The sequence below is a fragment of the Aythya ferina genome (assembly GCF_964211825.1).
Source record: "Aythya ferina genome assembly, chromosome: 21".
NCBI classification, from domain to species: Eukaryota; Metazoa; Chordata; class Aves; order Anseriformes; family Anatidae; genus Aythya; species Aythya ferina.
Window position 1 is genome coordinate 1,237,750 of NC_140319.1, and position 18,904 is coordinate 1,256,653.

The 18,904-nt window shown below is 58.2% G+C and overlaps 1 protein-coding gene across 2 annotated transcripts in view; it reads right to left on the reverse strand.

Moving 5' to 3' along the window:
- Positions 1-14,306, reverse strand: part of FBXO42 (F-box protein 42) — a 48,921-nt gene extending 34,615 nt beyond the window's left edge. Inside the window, exons 1-2 of one of the 2 annotated variants that reach the window (XM_084494811.1) lie at positions 14,181-14,306; positions 1,738-2,004 (exon numbers count right to left, since the gene is read on the reverse strand). In XM_084494811.1, the coding sequence (XP_084350937.1) occupies positions 1,738-1,987 (250 nt within the window). In that variant the 5' untranslated portion in view covers positions 1,988-2,004; positions 14,181-14,306. Of the gene's footprint in view, positions 1-1,737; positions 2,005-6,270; positions 6,296-14,180 lie in introns of those variants that run through there. The other variant, XM_084494810.1, reaches the window with a different exon arrangement.
- Positions 14,307-18,904: the final 4,598 nt, after the last annotated feature.

Consider the following 18,904-nt stretch of genomic DNA (forward strand, 5'->3'; position numbering starts at 1 on the left):
GAACCTGCTGGGATTTTTCCCCGACAGTTTGCTGACCGTAAGCCCTGTGCCAGGAACACCCCCGGCAAGAAATCAGACTCAGGGATACACAGCAGGAAGCTTTAAAAAATGAAACCCTGGGTCTTCAAGCAGCTGGTCCCCAAGAGACACACGGGAAACGTAACCTGAACTGTAGGATTTTGGAGCAGATGTATCCTGACAAACAGGAAAAATTGACCAGTAGCAAAGAAATCAAGCATTTACCTTGAGTAACCTCTGCTCCGCAGAGCACACGTTGGTGATTACGCTCCCTTTGCACTGTAACCACCACAAAGATGATGTGGCTGCCCAGCACCTCTCGCCACCCAGACTCACGCCGATGTCACGGGGCGCCTTGGGCTGCTCTTCCCTCCCCTACACTCCAGGACGTTTCCCACAGTCTCTGTTGGGGTGAATCACCGGCTGCTTGCTCACTCCAGCTGCATCCTTTGCATCTCTTAAGGCTGCTTCAGGAACAAGCACGTGTGAGAAAGCAGCAACTCAAGGCCATGGGCACTTGAAAACCTTTCAGCAGAGGTGCAGACCGCTGGGCCGGCAGGACCGGAGCACTGCGTGTTCGTGGGCCCAAAATTATGCCAAAAAGTAATTGTGCAATGCTTACTTCTGAAGGAGCTGCATTTTGGTTCAACCTCCAGCCTGTTAAACTCCGGGCAAGGCAGAGAATCCCTGGAATCTCAGCAATGCCTCACATGTGCAAGGAAGTCCACAAGTGAGACATCACCCCACACACCTGCCCAGCCCTACGCAGCGCCAAAGGCAGAAAGCGCGGCCCTTCTCACCTGACACCTGCTCTGCGTTTCCCAGAAGAAACAAGTCACCCAAGCGCAGCAGCCTGCCTCATTTCCTACAGATTTAACCGGGGCTGTCTCTCCCAGCGCCTGTTTTTATGAAGCCTGCAAACAGACCTCATGTGTCCAACAGCCTGATGTACCAGAAGTCGCCGCTGTCTGCAGAAGCACTGGAAGCCAAGAGGCAGGCAGGGTTTGCGCAAGGCTACAAGCAGGGCTCTGTCGTATCACATATATCTAGCATTAAAATATCCCCATAAGGCTTCAGAATTAATGCTGCGCAGAGGCAAAGCGAAGTATCTGTATCTCAGGGCTACTCTTTCAGGAAATCTGCATATGCAGATCTCTATTAATGTAGATGCAGTTTACGCTTTGCCACTTATCTTCGGCAGAGCTGTAAGAACCGGGCACGGTTTTGTTCCCAACCAAAAGCACAGGCTTTGGGAATGTAATTATTGAGCAAGATGCAAACAAAGCACAATTACAGCCCCATTAGACATGGGATGCCGGGAGCGGGGCACTGCTGTGCGTGTTGGAGAGGAAGCCTGAACGCAAGGTCAGGAGCACCACTCGTTAGCAGCGTACGGGCAGCGTTCAGAAGCAGTACTAAGCGAGCAGCCCGGTCGTGGGGGTTTTGGGGTTTTGCTCTTTCCTATTTCAAAAGAGAACACCCAGCCTGATGGCAGGAAGCTGCCTTGGCTGAGGGGCTCCGTTCTGCAGCACTGGAGTTACCGGCAACACAGCAGCAAGGCGAGGCTTCAGCTGCTTTTCAGGCATTTTGCAGAAGTCAGATTTCTGAGTTAAAAGGGAGAAACTAAAGGCAAGGCTAAAGCAAAGCAAAGAGCAGCTGGAACATGAAGCCACATCCCCACAATTAAAAAAAACGCATTCTCACTACAGCCATCTGTACCTTTGATTAGTCGATACCACTGTTTGCAGACAAGGGCAGCAGTTTTGTGCTCCTGGTACGGTGAGAGGAAGGACAGGATATATTCCAAAACCTCTTCGGGGAGCTCCAACATCGATCTGTTATGCCTGGTCTCCTCCACCTCCAGCTCAGCGTGGGGCTCGTCATCTTGCTCCATCGTCCCTTCGACCACAGCTTCTTCGGGATCCACGGCCATGAAACTGTCATCTTCACTGTCTGAGGAGCTGGCCATGGCATTCCACTTCACAGCTTGGGGAGAGAGACAACACCGAGGTAAGAGCAAAACCCACCAGCACCAGGAAGGCAGCTGCAAGCCGCGCACGTTACACGAGAGGTCTGCACGGAGCCCTGCACCAGCGAGCTCCGGGTCAGGGCCGTGGTTTTTGCAGGGCTTTGAAGCGGGCGGCGCGCAGTTTAGGAATGAGCTCGAGACCAAGCTGCCGGTGCGTGCAGACAGAAGGTTCGGCACCTTTCCTCCCCCAAACAAACACTAACCACCACCACCACCATCGGCGGGGCAAGGCTCGCCTCTGCTGGGAAAGCAAACACGTCACGCCGCTCTCTGGCCGCAGAGCGTTTTCCCAGGCCACTTCTTCATCTCTCACCGCTCTCAGCCTGCGGACAGCACCGGGGAGAGCAAAAAGGAAGAAAGAAAACCCACCGCAGGAATGAGAGCCTGCGACAGTCCCGCTCCCCACGGCCTCCCCCTGCCACCACCGTGCTGCAGGCCCCGGCAGGACGCGGTGGTGGCAGTGTCCCCGCAGCTGCCCGTGGTTTGGCAGTGCCGAGCTGTGGGGTGAGGAGGTGCCGGGCCCTGGCACGGGGCTGGGGGCAGGACCGGGATCCCCGGGGAGCCAGGCGGGACAGGAGGGACAGCTCGCAGCCGCTCCTCCCCTGAGGAACCAGTTTGGGCAGCGAGTCTGCTCCGTGTGGTGCTGGGACTCCCAGGGAGCACACGTTGCTGTGGGAAGAGGGGGAACGGCCCCATCCCGCTCTCCTTTAGCACCCCTCGTTTGCCTCTTTGTTTTATGGGACTTACAAGTGGCTGCTCGGGGTAGGTCAGGAAAAAAACAACACAGGATTTACTGCCGATGACAGGCTGGGATATCATTGCCTTGCGTGCTCTGGATGACTGGAGCATTCAGCACCGATGACAGAAATCCATCCCAAAGTAAATCCACCTTAACGAGCAGCCACGTCCAGCCTGGCTACGGGCATGGCTCACGGGCTGTCAGCAAACCCATGGCGGCTGCTGCAAAGCAGAGCCCAGCCCCTGTCTGCCAGCAGCCAGCGCCAGCACCCACCAGTGCAGGACCAAAAGGCCCCAAATCCCCGTCCCATTGCAGCCTGTGGCCCCCAGGCTACGGGACACATTCCACCTACAGCGAACCCAGAGAGCAGACCTGCTCCTCACGAGGGGAAATGAGGCAAAATTGCCCAAATTCAGCTCAGACAACGCGCAGGAGGCTGGCTGTGAGCTGTGCCACCTCGCCTTTACCCAGCTCTTAGTGCCACGGCAGGTACAGGCAGGAGGAGGTTGAGTTACCTGGCTGCCTCCTGACACCTCAGCTGCTGTAGAGGACTTCCAGTGATGCAAACTGTCCCCCCCAGCCTGCCCCTTCCCCAGGTAAACCCAGGGCACAGCTCCGGCAGCAGAGCCGTGTGGCAGCAGCCCGGAGGCGCCGAGCACAGAGCTGGCCGTGACAACCGATTCTCAGGCAGAGAAATCCCGCGAGGCAGCGTCACCGCCGCTCCTGTCAGCTTCCCTGATGAAGCAGCTTCAGAAAATCCTGGGGGCTGTCAATCTTCAGCAGAAACCAAGTCAAAATTAAACTTCCAGTTATCACGCTACCAGATGCTCTGCAAATTCTCCGGTGTCAGAAATCCTTCCTGGAGTCAATGTTATGACAAAGAAAGCCTGAAACCAAAACGCGCTGACATAAGTGCTGCTGCGTCAGCAGGCTGCGTTACACAGCAGATAACGCACAAACTCCCAAAGATTAAGAAATTGAAAACTAAAAAAAAAAAAAAAAAAGAATCACACTGAAAAAAATAATTAAAAAGCAGCGGGTTGGGTCTTTTCCAAGCAAAAACATCTCCAGGCAGGAAGCATATGTGCCTCCTTCCACCTCGGGCAGTGCTGCAGGAAGCCGGAGGCTCCCCAGCCCGCAGCCCTGGCTGCTCGGGTCGTGCCCAAGCCGGGGAGCTCGGGGGAAACAGGGTCAGCGCCGGCCTCACAGCTTGGGGGAATGGAGCAGCACATCGGGAGAGGTGGCACGGAGGTGTTTCACACCCCAGAAGCGTGCGGCGTGCTAGGAAAGCCGAGTGAAGCGCACCCGGGGCCGGTGCAACGAGACACCTGGAGGTGACAGCGCTGAGCATAAGCCTCGGCTCGACAGGTTGGCACAAACCTGCTGTTAGGGCTGGGATGCAAAGGTCACGTCTGTGTGCTTCCCAACAGCTTTTATTTACTGCTCACATAACATCCAGAACCTGCTGGAGGACGACAGCTGAGCAGCGCAAGAACGAACGCCCTCCTAACGAGGACTTTTCCCAGCTAGAAAGAGCACAATTATTACATCCCAATTTCGATCCTCGGGAGCAGGCTCAGGAGCTACAGCACACTGGTTAACCACAGCGCACGGACCCATCTACGTGACCTGGGAGAAGACACAAGCTAAGGGTGCCATCACGTGCAAGGAGCTGGTGCAGGACAGCACCTCCGAGGCCACTTTTGGAAAGGCAGGGGCAGCAGGAAGAGCTCCTGGGGCTCTCTCGGGTCCTGCAGGCGCTCGCGTGCAGCTCTGGGGCTGGAGAAGCCCCGCTGAGCTCTGCCTGGTCCTCTGCCCTCAGGGAGGACAAGGTCTAACGGTGGTGCCTGGCTGTGGAAGGCTTCCTTAAGGGAGAAAGTAAGGAAACAGACCTGGATCGAAACCCTCTTCCAGAAGCCTCCTGCAGAGATGGCTTTTATCCCTCCTGGGATAACAAACGTGCATCGATGCCAATGGTCGTATGGGGCTGAGCCAACTGAAAGCAGCACCTCGCTCCCGCAGGCAGGGTGCATGATACCGCACAGATTAAAATCAGTCCCTAAGTTTGCTTCCCAAGACAGCTTCCTGCTGTGCACATCTCTCCCAGACATCTTACTTGTAACGCTCATTAAACACACACATGCAGTCCTGAAGCTCTTGTTGGAAAATCGCAGGAAGCGGGCTGAATAGGGAGCTGGCAGGGCAGCTGTATGGCAGCCTGTGCTCAGGAGAGCGAGGAAATTCCTCTGCGTTCCCCCAAAAGAAATAAAAATGACCACAGACCATCCAGGATTTAATTACAGCTTGCTCTACCAGACCACTTTATAGTATTATGAATACACAAACGCATCTGCTCTGCTAGATCCTCATTCCTCAAGTGCCTGCACAACACATAACTGCCCTCCAAGCTTTCACACCCACACTGTGTTATTTTTCTCATGGAAAAGATCATCAATAAGCTCAGCTCCCAAAAGGCAGCTGGCTCCAAAACCCTTCAAGCTTGATGTGCCACGGCCGTGGGTCTTGCTCACGTGGCAGGGGACCAGGGGGCTGGGAATAACGACCCCTGAAGGGCGAGGTCTGCTTTGCACACCGAGGGCAGAAGCCCTGTGCTCCAGCCCTGCCCAGCATCCTAAACAAAAAGGGCTGTAACACCCCAGGCAGGCAGGAGCCAGCTCCTACAGCCATCAGTCAGCAGGAGGAAATCCCAGGGCAGCGTTTCTAGCAGCTAGCTGAAGAGCAGCGTGGAGCTCTCTGTGCTCCCCTCGCGGCTCGCATCCCGTCCTGCACTTGGTGTTCGGACCGAGCGCGATGTTTGCGCTGAGCTGCAGCTGGTATCCAGCTACAATTCCTACCCGAGCAACACCAGCACTTGGAGAGCTGCAGGGAAGGGATTTACACAGCTGGGGCTCATCAAGAAGCGTGTGCAATGTGATCGACTTGCCAGGACAGATCCTGCAGCCCCGTCCTGCTCGGACCGATCACTGTGAGGGCTAACACGAGCACCCCGAAAGCATCTGTTTCGTACCTCACAGCCCCCAGGCCAGGGGAACAGCCTCTAGATCCCAGCAGCAGCAATGTTTTAGTGTTTGACAGTTAGCCTAAAGCCTCACCAACGGAGAATCGCGACAGCCTAAAATACCACCTACAGGAACGCTGAAGGACAATGGGAACAGAGCTCTGCCAGTGCCGATCGCGTCTGCCTGGCTGATCCTAAAAGCTGCTGCTCTGCCAGTTGGCAAAACATTTTATAACTCTTTTCCTCCTCTCTGAGCCCTTCAATATTCCTTCCCTCCCCTCCTGAATATATTTAAGAACCTGCTATTTGTTCTGCTGAAGTAATTAGCCACTGCAGAGGAACAAACAGATGAGGAGCATTAAATGCAGACCAAAAACCTGCCAGGCGCAAGCACCTCTCGGAGGCTGGTTGCAGTGTAAGGACGCTGCTCGCGCAAACCCCCTCGGCACAGGAAGGTTTCCCTACCTGCAGGCACCTTTCCGGGTCCCAAGGACCCCAGCTCACAGGCGTGGGTGGCATCGGTGGTTCCCATCCCGAGCTACCTCCTCTTCCCTGCAGAACTGGCTCAGCTGTCGAAGAAGCGCCCGAACCCGCGGAGTTTTTGACTTTCTTTTTTTTTTTTTTTCTGTCTTATGAAGTCAACAGATTTTAGGAAAGAAACCCTCTAAGGGAAAGTTCTTGAATGAAAACAAGCAGCCGTGCAATAGTACTGAGTCACAGCGCATTACTCATACGGGAATGCTCATTTTCACATGCCACAAAAAGCTCGCTGTCCAAACAGAACCGTGGAAGCTGTGCTCTCACCTGGGAAAAAAATGAAGGTGTGTTAAAGGACCCAGCCCTGCTGGTGGCTGCTCCGGCTGGAAGGAGAAGGGGACTGCGGAACGTTTAATTGCTCTTGGCAATCCGCAGTTACAGAGTTAATTTAGGGGTGGGAGACAGCAACTGCCTCCAACCTGCTCCAGACTCTTCCTCATACTTTGCAACTGCTTCCCCTGCCTGGCAGCAGCCCCGCGGCACGGCAGGGCAGCAAAACCACCTGGGCTTCTTTGCTTACCCAGGTCAAAAAAGGCTCCGAGGGTTCTGGAGCAGCCGTGGCAGCTTCCCCACCAGCTTGCCTTTTGCTGCCCTCGGCCACCAGCCCCAAGGCAGTCAGACCGAGCACACGGCACTCCCAGGGCAGCAGCACAGGGAGCGAAGCAAAGGGTGTGCACGCAAGCAAGGAAGACTAAGAAGGAGTGGAAACTTTTCCAGCACTGCTTCAGCTGATAAACGGTATCAGCACAGTTACTTGCTTGTGATTTGGGGCAGGGATACGGTGAGCAGAAGCACGTTTCCTGGGAAACCCAGCTAAACGCACCTTAATAGCGCGGCGCTTCAGGCCCTCGGACACTCGCAGCAGTCAGAGCCAGCTCACATGAAAAGCATTTGCCAGACACGTTCAGCAAGGGAAAAAAAAATAAACAAAAACCAAACAAATTTTAGTCAAAAAAAAGCCTCAGGGAAACAAAACGATGAGCAATATCCTGCCTGTGCTGCTGTGTGGGCACCGGCCCTGAAATGGCTGCAGTGGAAGGATGAAGGAGCGAGGCCGCGGGGACACCTGCACCCAGCCTTCCTGCCACCCCCCAGAGCAGGCAATTACAGGTTCTTTGAAGCACAGCCTTTCCCCCGAGCTGCTTTTCAACAGGAAATTGTCTTTTCCTCCATATGGGACTTAGCTCCAACCCTGAAAATAAAGGGTTCCTAAATTCCACCCGCAGGTTTCCAACCTCCTGCTGCATGCCTAGCCTGCTAGGCCAGGTTTTCCTACAGAATTGAAGCACTGGCAATGACAAAGATGGGGTTTGCTCTGGGTTTTAGCCCGGGCAGCCCGTGTGTCGCATGCTTCTCACTTAGCCCACGGCTCCTGAGAACAAAAGGAAGCTGCAGGGTTTGACAGCACCGCCCTGCGAGGGTACGAAGGAAAATGGTCCTTGGGATTTGCTGAAGGAACAAACAGGAGGAAGCCAGAAGCATCAGAACTGGCCTAAGAGCTTCATAAAATATTAACAAACCACGAACCAGACCGGGCAGTGCGAGCACCGAGACCAGCTGCCACTGCAGAAAGCCGCTAAGTAAGTGATGTTGGGAACCGCGTCCTAAAAACCAGGCGCATCCACAACGAGGGGGATCTGACGGCTTTCTCCTGGGGGTGTGAGTGCCCTGGAAACAGCTCCGGGTGTGCAAAACCCGCTGAGACCTCTGCAAGGGGACAGAGCTGGCGTGAGAAGCACCGAGAGCACAGCAGCTGTCATGTACCTGCCGGGTACTGCTCGAGCTCACCCGCGGGCTGCTGGCCGACAGCCCCCAAACCCAACCACGTCCACCCGGAGGTGACAGAGGTGACCCAGCCACCTACAGACGTGGTTTCTGTCCACTCCCCCACATCCAACACTGCCCCAGCCAAACAGCAGCGGGCCTGGGCGCCAGCAGGGGCTCTGCACACAGACGGGGCCGCCCCAGGAAGCTGACCCCAGAGCTGGCCGGTTTGGGAAGCTGCTGCAGCCATCAGGCGGGCGGGCTGCGTCTGCTCCTGCACCCATGCACCCGCCCCACACCACCCCACATGCCGGGGGCTCGGGAAGCGGCGGCGTTTTGTGCCCACGCACTCCCTCTGCTGGATCCCTGCGAGCCCTTCGTTAAATTTATCCTCACCTGAAATTTTTCTAGCACAAAAAAACAAACACGCAATGAAATTCAAAATGAAGGTAAATCCGGACGCAAGCCAGAAAAGAAAAACGATCTCAAAGCGAGCAAATAAAAGGCTCTGAGACTTCACAACCCAGCAGATTTTAGAGGAGGCGTGCTGGAGCACACACTGCCCGAGGGCAAAACCACAGCTGCCCCGATCAATGCCCCCAGCCCGGACACGACTTTCAGCACCGACCCAAAGCTGCTCGCAGGGATCCATCAGCGAAGCCGCCCGCTAGATGACACCGACCAGCAGCTACTGGGAACGGCCACCTCCTCCTGCCATAAGACGGTTTACAAGTACTGCCTGCAAGCTTCTGCCCTGTCCTTAAATTAATCATTTGGGGGACAGCCCGTACAAATGACACAGCACTCCTTCCCTTCCACTGGCATCTCACAGCCCTACCAAAGCCACGGGAATCAGCCAGCGCCTGTACAGATTTCAGGCAAATTGACAGCCATCAGGAAAAGGCACCTAAAAACCAGTCAAGCTTTGAATGTATGAGAAGTCAGTCTGAAAACACAACCTGGGAGCACTGCTTCTGGATTTACACTCCCACACACCCCAAAGCCTGCTTGTGTCCAAGAAATCCTGTTCAGGTAACACCATGCCACGTACAAAGCACCTGGGAGAAGGGACTGCTCACGCAGCTACGAGCTGAGCGCAGCCACCCAACGGTGCTGGGTGACTCTGCTCCCGATCTCCTGCCAGCCTCCATCAGCTGCTTGCTCCCCGCGGTCAGGATTTTGTTCTTTTTCTAAAATAAAACCACACCTGGCTGAGAAACGAAGTGATGAGCAGCCCTGACACGGCTCATCCAAGCCGGGGATGAGCTCGGAGGTACTGCCTCTCAGGCCAAAAAAAGGATGTGCTGGAAAAAGCCATGTGTTAGCGTAGGCTCGGCAGCCAAGGTTTGATTTCCATCGATGCCCGCAGCTCTCAGACGCGCTGCTGGCTGCACGGGAGCTCGCTGATGCCGTGGTTTTGTCAGCACGCAGGGTACCGGGCACAGATGCCTTCAGGAGATGCTCCCGTGGTGCCTGCCTGCTGAACCTCAGCACGTTCCTTCACCCGCTGCAAACAATCTCATTCGGTTCCTCACGCAAAGCCCGTGGTGAAAGCTGCTGACCACCGAGTCAGGCACCCAGCGAGCTCTCTGCTCCATCCTTACCCAGCCCTGGCTGTGCGCTGCCTGTGAAACAGCGACTGTGACACCACAGGGAGCACCTGGTTCCTCTCAGAGCTGGAGAAAAGGACTTGACACAGAGACGAGACCCAAAACCCGCTGGGGTTGCCGCCCTGACCCGTGCTGTAGGAGCTGTGCTGCAGGCACCAAGAGCTGCTCGTTTGTGACAGCCAGCTGGGACACAAAGGTGTGCTGATCGAAGGGGGTGACGGGAACAGCGAGATGTTAGGGAAGCCAGCACACAGCTCTAGGGCTTGTCTTGAGGCTCGTAAGGAGGGCTCTTGTGCACAAACCCAGAACGTGGCTGCGTTCATGACCGCTGGGTTAGGACGCTAACCAGGAGGGCAGCCAGCACGCCGCGCTCTGCCAACACCGAACTCTGTGCCCCCAGTGCAGCATCGCGGGCGGAGAAAGGCCAACGGGGCCCTGAGCACGAGGTGCTGGTGCCAGCGAAGGGCACGGCCAGCACCCTGCCGAGAGGTGACAGCAGAAGGGGACCGAAGGGAGGGCAGCTCCAGGGCCCATGGAACCGTCCTGAGCCTGCAAGCTGGCACCGGGCAGCGCCTCCGTCGCTCACCGTCACCAAAATCCGTCTGCGGATGAGCCTCCCCCATAAAACCACCTCTTGTAGGGAGCAGGCGGGCTCACAGCACACAGCGGAGGTGTTTAAAGCCAGAAGGATCCTTCATGTGCCGCGGGAGGAGAAGCCAATGGCGAGGGAAGGACAAACGCAAGCATGGGGAGCAGACAGCAGGGTGGCAACTGCGGCCCCATCAGCCCGGGCTGCCATGGGGCAGGAGGGTCTGCCCCACATCCCCTCACCACTGCAGCTTCCAGCAGGGCCATAAAGCACCAAGAGCTGGGGGCAGGGCCCTGGGGCACGTCCGAGCCCAGCTCAGGGCAGCGAGCAGCCCAGCAGCAATGCTGAATGCACGCGGCGAGCAACCGAGCCACCTGCAGGAAGGCGCAGCCCCGCGATGCCGGCAGCAGGCTCCCCGAGGGCCGGTTTCCCCACAGACCTCCAGAAGACCCAGCCAGCAAGGTCAGGGAGCATTTGCTGCTGTTTCCACGCTTCTTTGAGAACCCACTGCCCTTTCTGGTAGGAATTTATTTTGAGAAACCAAACGGGCAGCGCACCACGAAGCGAAGCCGCTGCCAGGCAGAGCTGCAGCACCCAGCAGGGGTTACCTGTCCGTCCCGTGAGACAAACCTCTTGGCAAATGCTTGCTGAGGGGATTAAACACTATGAAAAACCAGGAAAGAAAGAAATCTAACCCACGTCACGGCAGGTAGCAGCGACCCTGGATTTGGGGATGTTGCACCAAGCCCGCAGCACACCCGGCGGGCAGAGGGGTGAGGGCTGCTCCCAGCAGCTGCGGCGGGGAACAAACAGGCAGCCCGAACACAAACGCAGGAAGGGAGCGCATTGAGCGGGACAGATTAAAGGTGGCTGCCCGACGGACACATGAGGAACGGAACGAAGTAATTTTAGCTCCTTCTGCTCGGCCACAGAATGGCCGTGACAACAATGGCACAGACAGAGCCGCCGCTGCTCGGCTCTGCCCTTTGGGGGGGCTCAGCGGGCACGGCCGTGTGCCGGCGCAGGGATTTGGTGCCCCGCGGTCTGCAGGCATCAAAGACCCACGGCGATACCACAGCACCACTGGGACGAGACCGGTACAACACCAGGGGAAGGAGGACACAGCTTCTCTGCAGGCGTTTTGCAGAGTTGTTCCTTCCACGTGTGTCCAGCGCCCAGCCCCAGAGCTCGCTGTGAGCGACCGCACGTTGGGAGCCCTCGCACACTCCTCACAGCCCTGAGCTGGGGTGAGGTCGGGGTGGAGGGAGAGCAGCCTCGGTACCGAAGCAGCAAGCCCCAAACAAATCCAGCAGCTCAACCAACCTACCTCAAACCCTCGACATCCCAAACTATTGTGAACCTGGCCCAGACCTAAATAAGACAGGCACTTCGAACTGGGTCTGAAACACACAAAGAGACTCGGCTCGTCAGAGGCACAAATCACCGTCGCACGGACTGCATTAAGTAGGGGCAAGATGAACGTTTTCACTGTCATTCACAGATGTTTTGTAGGTGTTTAGCTAGCAGAGAAATATTTTAAAAACCGCCACAGAAATGGGAAGTGAACGCAGTCCGGTGTGAACTAACCCAGGCTCCCAGAGCACATGTGCAGCTCCCAAAATAGCAAGCTCCCGGAGGCAAGAGCCGCCTTTTCTGCATCTTGCACAATACCAAAGTTTCCAGCCGCAGTTTTCGACACAGATGTGTCACCCTGCTCTTCTTTAAGCTACGACATAAGCAGGTTCAAAAGGGATTTTGATTTGGATTCCTGCTCTACCTCGGGAAGCTGCTAGCGGCAGCACAGCCTGGCCGAGCCGCGGGTACCTCAGTGGATCTCGCAGGGATGCCACCAGCCATGCAGGGCACCTGTGTGTCCGAAACCACCCTGACAGGGGCTCTTCTCTGGAGCAACACCCGCTTATCAGCCCATCATCAGAGCCACCAGAGGCCTCCTCCCAAAGCCTTTCCTTGGGATTTGGACCAAGGTGCAGTGCCCAGCGCTGGCTCCTGGCCCCAACACCCCCTGCGTGCCCCCGCAGCTTTCCCCACACCGAGGGCTTTCGGCTTACCCACGCTCAGTCTTAAAAATCGGTGAGGGCAAAGCCTGGAGCAGCGCTGTACAATAAACCATGCCATGGCTAAATGCACAGGGAAAATAACTTCCCTCAGACGCGCAGCTCTGTTTACACAGAAAGTGGGAGCCCTGTTCGAGCCGCGCTCAGTCACATCCTGTGGAAATGGCTTCAGTTGGCAGGAGCAGAGCAGGCTGCGCTACAGCCCGCGGCTCTCCGAAGCCCCGAGAACATACATTTAAAAATCAATCGCCTTCTGGGAAGGTCTGGGTACAGAGCATCCCCCTCTCTGCCCAAAGCGTGCCCTCCTGCTCCAGGAGCAGCCTCGGTGCCGCTCCTGGCACTGAGCATGGCAGTGACACTGGCTGCATTTTCTGGGACCATGGAAACGGTCAAGCACATCCCCACTGCTCCTTAAAGTCCCAGGGTAAAAGACAACCCACCTTCAGCACCAGCAGCTAACCACAGGCATGCAGGTGAGGCTCATCCTTGGGCCTCCCCAACAGCCAGAGAGAAAGCTCCATCCTGCAGGCTGGACACACTCTGTTTACAAGTGACTCGTGCTGCCACTACGAGCCGGGGAGAATAAACCAGCACAGCTCTGCGAAGCAGCACAAGCACCGAGCTGCTGCGCTGTGCCTTTCGCACCCGAGGGCTTTGCAGACAATTGCACCTGCCACCATGGAAAAAATGCTGCTTGGGTGGAGCTGGGCGGCAAACCACCAGGTAGCACCGGAAGGAAAACAGGCGCAGACACCTTCGCCGGGTGAAGCCACCAGCAGCTGTGATTCTGCTCCTGCTAGAAGTGTGCACGCAGACACCAAAGCGGTGATAAAGGCACGGCACCGACCCCACAGCAGCACCTGCAGCTCCTCCTGCACCACTGCCCAGCCTCGGCAGACCTCGGTGCCCATCCTGCCCGTGCCCAGGTCTCGCTCTCAGCCCTGTGCCAGGACAAGGAGAGCGTGGCCAGGTGGGGACCTGCCCTGTTAGACTCTGACCCAGGAGAGCTTCAATAATTAACGCGGTTTCCATCCTCACACTTGATGGACACCTTTATGAAGTCTCCCAAGCTCAGGGATGGCCGGCCCTGCCCGGCTCCTTTTCTTTGTGGCAGCAAGGGCCCCCCAGCTGTATTCCAACTGCCCAGTGGCACCCAGCTGTGTGCTCAGGCCACCAGCAGCACCCCTGCTGCAAGGAGGTCTTTACAAGGCACAAAAACATCAAGAAGATGAGGAGGAGGGAAAAAAAACAACAGCAGCCTCCTTGCTGTGACTGCGGGCAAGGTCTAAGCACCGGCTCTGCAGGAGGGCAGGTGCCGCTCCTTCCTCTTCCATCCCCAGCTCGCTGGGCGTGCTTCGCGAGCACAACTGCCCCAAATTCCCCCTGCGAGGTGTCACCACCACAGCCACAGCGGGGCGGGCTCCCTCTGATGCCATTTATTCGGGCAGGGAGAAAGGAGCTGCAGCAGGGCAGCCTGACAGGGATCCCCCAGGGGCACGGCCTGAGGGGCAGCACCGCTGCAGGGCCCCGGGCGTGAGGAAAAGGAAGGCGGGATGGTGGCTGAGGGCACGGGGAACACCCCCAGCCCCCCGCCGCCCTTCAGCCGAGCTCCAACCGGGGCGGTGCCGTGACACCGGGGGGGGGATGGGGGGGGCAGCGCCTCAGGCCTGAGGGGTTTGGGGGCGCCCCCAGCACCGGGCAGGCCCCGCGCTGCCCCCCCACAACCTCCCCGCTCCCCTCCGTCCCTCCCGGCCCCGCTCTCGCTCCCTGTGGCCCCGGGACGCCGGGGCCGGGCCTCACCTGCGGCCTCAGGGCAGCCGGGGCCGTGCCGGCCGCGTCGCCCCGGTGACGGCTCCCGCCGCCGCCGCCGCCATTTTCCCTCCCCGCCGCGGCCGCCGCCGCCGCCGCCGCCGCCGCCGCCGCTCCGGCCGCGGCCGAGCGCGCACTGCGCGTGCGCCGCCCCCCAGCATCGCGTCATGTGATTGGGGAGGGGAAAAGGGGCGGGAGGGTGACGTGAGGAGCGCCATGATGGGGAGGTCGCCGCGCCGCTGTAGTTGTAGGCGCGCAGGGCTCGGCGTGGCGCGGGGGCGCCGCCATGTTGGGGAGGTCGCGGTGTGGGGCGGCTCCCTGACCGCCCTCCTGTACCCCGCAGGGAGCCGCGGCCCGGCCGCCGCCCGCTGCACCGGCACGGGGCTGTGCGGTGCCCGGAGCGTGGGTCTGCCGTGAGGGGCTGCAGAGGGCTGCAGGCACCGGGGGGACACGGCTCCATGGCACCACAGTCCCACAGCATCATGGCACCACAGCACCGTGACACCACAGCCCTATAGTACCACAGTCCCACAGTTCCACAACACTGCAACTCCACAGCCCTACAGTCCCGCAGCTCCACAGCCCTGCAGCTCCACAGCCCTATAGCACCACAGTCCCACAGCTCTACAACTCCACAGCCCCACAACCTTACAGCCCCATGGCCCCACAGCTCCACCACACTACAACTCCACAGCCCTACAACCCCACAGCCTCACAGCCCTACAGTTCCACAGTTCCACAGTCCCATGGCCCCACAGCTCTACAGCCCCACGGCCCCACAACACCACAGCCCCACAGCGCCACAGCCCTACAGCACCACAGTCCCACAGCCCTACAGCTCTACAGCCCCACAGCACCACAGCCTTACAGCCCCACAGCACCACAGCTCCACAGCCCTACAGCACCGCAGCCCTATAGCACCACAGTCCCACAGCTCTACAACTCTACAGCTCCACAACCCCACAGCCTTACAGCCCCACGGCCCCACAGCTCCACAACACTGCAACTCCACAGCCCCACAGCCTTACAGAGCTCTACAACTCTACAGCCCTACAGCCCCACAGCCTCACAGCCCTACAGCCCCACAGCTCTATGGCCCCACAACACCACAGCCCTACAGCACCACAATCCCACAGCTTTACAACTCTACAGCCCCACAGTCCCATGGCCCCACAGCCCTACAGCCCCACAGCTCTACAACTCTACAACTCTACAGCTCCACAGCCCCACAGCCCTACAGCACCACGGCCCCACAGCTCCACAACACTGCAACTCCACAGCCCCAGAGCCTTACAGAGCTCTACAACTCTACAGCCCTACAGCACCACAGCCTCACAGCCCTACAGCTCCACAGTTCCACAGTCCCACGGCCCCACAGCTCTACAGCCCCACGGCCCCACAACACCACAGCCCCACAGTCTTATAGCCCCACAGTTCCACAGCACCAGAGCCCTACAGCACCACAGTCCCACAGCTCTACAACTCTACAGCCCCACAGTCCCACGGCCCCACAGCTCTACAGCCCCACAGCCCCACAGCTCCACAGCCCTACAGCACCGCCATCCTACAGCCCCACAGCTCTACAGCCCCACAGCCCCACAGCTCCACAGCCCTACAGCACCGCCATCCTACAGCCCCACAGCTCTACAGCCCCACAGCCCCACAGCTCCACAGCCCTACAGCACCGCCATCCTACAGCCCCACAGTGCCACAGCTCCACAACTCTACAGCCCCACAGCCTTACAGCCCCACAGTCCCATGGCCCCACAGCTCTACAGCCCCACAGCACCACAGCCCCACAGCACCACGGGGTGGCTGAGGCTGGAGGGGCACCTCTGAAGATGGCCCAGCCCAGCCCCCTGCCGAGCAGGATACGTGTAGGCACAGACCAGAAACACAGCCAGCACAGGTGTGGGATGACATTGCCAAAAGTCCCTTAGTGCCTGCGTGAGACCTTGGTTCAGGGCTGCTCTCGGTTCCCATGGGGGTGGCTCGAGGATGGCTGCTCCGTGGCCTCGGTGCACCCACACAGCCCAGGTTTTGTGAGGCTGAGCCCAGGCAGGGCTCGAGAGCAGCTCTGCAAACCCTTTGGCTGCTCGAGCCGAACGTGGCAAGTGGCAAAGTGCTGCAATCCTCGCTTGGGGTTGAAGTGCTGCATGATATTTTTAAGAGAAAATTAGCTCAGGCTTTTAACTGAGAGGCAGCAGTGCCTGAAGTGCCTCAGTCACTCTTGGAAATGGTACTTCAGTTGTTTAGGATAGTGCTGCTCATCACTGGGTTGGGGATAATGAGCACTTTGGGGGCTGCAAACAGGCAGGGGGCTGAAGAGGTGGGATTTCTTACTGTGAGGGCAAAGCCAGCAGGACGGGGGCATGTTCGAGAGCAACACTGCTGGAGCTCCGAACGTGCTGCCTGCAAGCCAGTGCTGAGCCAAGAATGCTGGGCACCGGCTGCTCGAGAGCACAGTTCCTGTTTCCTTCTGGAAAAAGCCAGAGGATGGGTAGGAACAGCCCGAGGTTGCACCCTTTCCTCCCGTCCTCACACAGCCTCCGTGTCGCCTGCGTGGACCCTGGGCCTGTCCCCATCCTGTCCCCACCCAGCGACAAGCGCTGCTGCAGTGCTGAACGCCCCACAAACCCCACCACAGCTCGTGTGTGGGTGCACAGCATCCCATGCCCCAAAACACCGCCCGGAGGACGCCCTTGCTGCCTCTTGGGCTAAACCAGGGCAGGGGAAGGCCAGCGAGGGGCTCGCAGGGCTGCTGGCAGGAGGCAGGGCTCACCGCAAAGGTTGCGTGTTTCTCTGCTTTTAGCTGGAGTTTTTTAAGAAGCCGCTCGCCATCTGCTGGCAAAATGCAGCTTGAGAAAGGGGTGTCCTTCTGCCTGGAGTTCAGGGGAAGAGTTCCAGATTTGGGGTAGAAAGGAAAGTTTCCGTAACTCCCTGTCTGAACGTTTGTTGTTTAGGGTGCTGGAGGCGGCGTTCACCTCTGCAGCAGGTGGATCTGCCCTCAGCAGACCCGACCCCAGCCCCCTTTGTGTCATCCCAGGCCCAGAGCAGTACCTCGGTGTGCCGAACAGCCCGGCTACAGGAGCAAGGAGCTCAATCAGCCAGTTCTACTTTTGGGAAACCCCAAAGGGTTTGAGCTGAAGTTACCCCACCTGCCACGTCTAAGAGTAGCAAGCACCCAGGACGTGGATGTAAAGTGATATGAATAAGTACGACTGGAAGATGCCACAGGCCCTCAGGTGTGTTTCTGTCCGTGCAGATTAACTCTTAACGATTAAGGCTGCTGCGGGCAGGCTGGTTCCCCCACAGAACCGCCGGCACGACTCATGGCCTTGTGGTCCTTTGGGTGTAGGGCGAGCGTTGGGGGATCACCCCATGCTGTGCCTCCCGCAGCCCCCTCCTTCCCTCCTGGCTTTGTGGGACAGATCTGCTAAACACTGGGTTGGTGTTTGATCGGGGGGCGCAGCTGTGGGGGCGATATATGTGCTGAGTCAGTGACAGCCGTTTAGCGGTGGGTGCCCCTGTCCCATCCCATCCCATCCTGATCCCAATCCCCAACCCATCCCCATCCCCATCCCAATCCCCATCCCATCCCAATCCCAATTCTGATCCCAATACCAGTCCCCATCCCAACCCTATCCCAATACCAATCCCATCCCAACCCCATCCCCATCCCAACCCCATCCCATCACAATTCCAAGCCTGATCCCAATACCCAACCCGTCCTCATCCCCACCCCCATCCCAAGACCAAGACAGATCCCTTCACAATCCCAAAACAGATCCCAATCCCCATCCCAACCCCATCCCAATCCCCATCCTAATCCCAGTCCCAATCCCAATCCCGATCCCCATCCCTTCTCCATTTTGATTCCAATCCCCAACCCATCCCCATCCCTTCACAATCCCAAACCAGATCCCAATCCCCATTTTGATCCCAATCCCAATTCCCATCCCATCCATGCCAATCCTAATCCCAATCCCCATCCCCCTCCCAACCCCATCCCATCCCCATCCCAATACCCATCCCATCCCCATTCCAAGCCCATTCCTTCACAATCTCAAAACAAATTCCAGTCCCCATCCCATCCCATTCCTGATCCCAGTCCCCATCCCAATACCAATCCCCATCCCCATCCCAATCCCCTTCCCATCCCATCCCATTCCAATCTTTATCCCCATCTCCATCACCATCCCAATCCCGATCTAATCCCCATTCCCATCCCCACCCCAGTCCCGATTGCAATCCCCATCCCATCCCCATCCCAATCTGAATCCGGATCTGAATCCAGATCCGAATCCGGATCCCAATCCCATCACCAATTCCCATCCCCACCCCATCCCAACCCCAATCCCATCCCCACCCCATCCCAATCCCAACCCCAACCCCAACCCCAACCCCAATCCCAATCCCAACCCCAATCCCAATCCCAATCCCAATCCCAATCCCAATCCCATCCCCATTCCCATCCCAATCCCCATCCCATCCTCATCCCATCCCAATCCCAATCCCATCCCCACCCCATCCCAATGCCAACCCCAATCCCATCCCCATCCCCACCCCATCCCAATCCCGCTCCTCCCGCCCGCCAGGGGGCGCCCCCTCCCTTCCCCTCCCCTCCCCGCACGTGGCCTCCCGCCCCCTCCCACCGCGCACGCGCCGCTCCCCCCTCCCCTCTCCCCAGCAGCAGCAGCGCGCGCGGGCGTTGC